This window comes from Phalaenopsis equestris, unplaced genomic scaffold, assembly GCF_001263595.1.
Source record: "Phalaenopsis equestris unplaced genomic scaffold, ASM126359v1 Scaffold188562, whole genome shotgun sequence".
Taxonomy (NCBI): domain Eukaryota; kingdom Viridiplantae; phylum Streptophyta; class Magnoliopsida; order Asparagales; family Orchidaceae; genus Phalaenopsis; species Phalaenopsis equestris.
Window position 1 is genome coordinate 1 of NW_018208511.1, and position 751 is coordinate 751.

Below are 751 nucleotides of genomic sequence, written 5' to 3' on the forward strand. Positions count from 1 at the left end.
TAATAATAATAATAATAATAATAATAAAATTATTAATATTAAATCTATGGGTAATTCTATCTCCAGTGCCCTCCTTTCGAACCTTTCTTCAAAAGAAAGCAAAATCGAAAATTCCAGAAGATGAGAACATAGTTACATGGCGCCATAAATCCGCCACCTCACCCTACTTCTTCCTCGAGCATTATCCTCTCTCGTCTTCTACTACTGGGCTCAGAAGTTCATCCATAAAAGCACCAGAAACCCTCTGCAACTCCAACGGATCGAAGAGGCAAAATCAAAAAGGAAAGATAGAATGGGGAAAGAGAGCAAAGAGATGACCGTAGTCCGCGGTCTGGATCTTCAGAGGTACGTGGGAAGATGGTATGAGATTGCTTCGATACCTTCCTTCTTTCAACCCAAAGACGGGGAGAACACCCGCGCCACCTATTCTCTCAATGCTGATGGGACGGTACATGTTCTAAACGAGACCTGGAGCCGTGGAAAGAGGGATGCTATCGAGGGTTCAGCTTATAAGGCAGATCCCAACAGCGATGAGGCTAAGTTCAAGGTGAAGTTCTACGTTCCTCCCTTTTTCCCGATTATTCCCGTCATCGGCAACTATTGGGTTCTCTACCTTGATTCGGATTATACCATCGCGCTTATTGGAGAGCCGACTCGCTGCTATCTCTGGGTTAGTATTGTTGCCTTTGATGTATGTTGTCGATTATTCATATTTTTTTTGTTTAATAAATATTTTGATGGGAGGGTTTTT

General features: G+C 42.5%; 1 protein-coding gene across 1 annotated transcript; it reads left to right on the forward strand.

Annotated features, from left to right (window-relative positions):
* Positions 1–80: 80 nt before the first annotated feature.
* LOC110034477 (temperature-induced lipocalin-1-like) lies at positions 81–670 on the forward strand (the record flags this gene model as incomplete). The annotated part of the gene is made up of 1 exon (XM_020738735.1): positions 81–670. A coding segment is annotated over exon 1 (378 nt), but the record flags the coding sequence as incomplete, so codon positions are not given.
* Between the last annotated feature and the right edge of the window lie 81 nt (positions 671–751).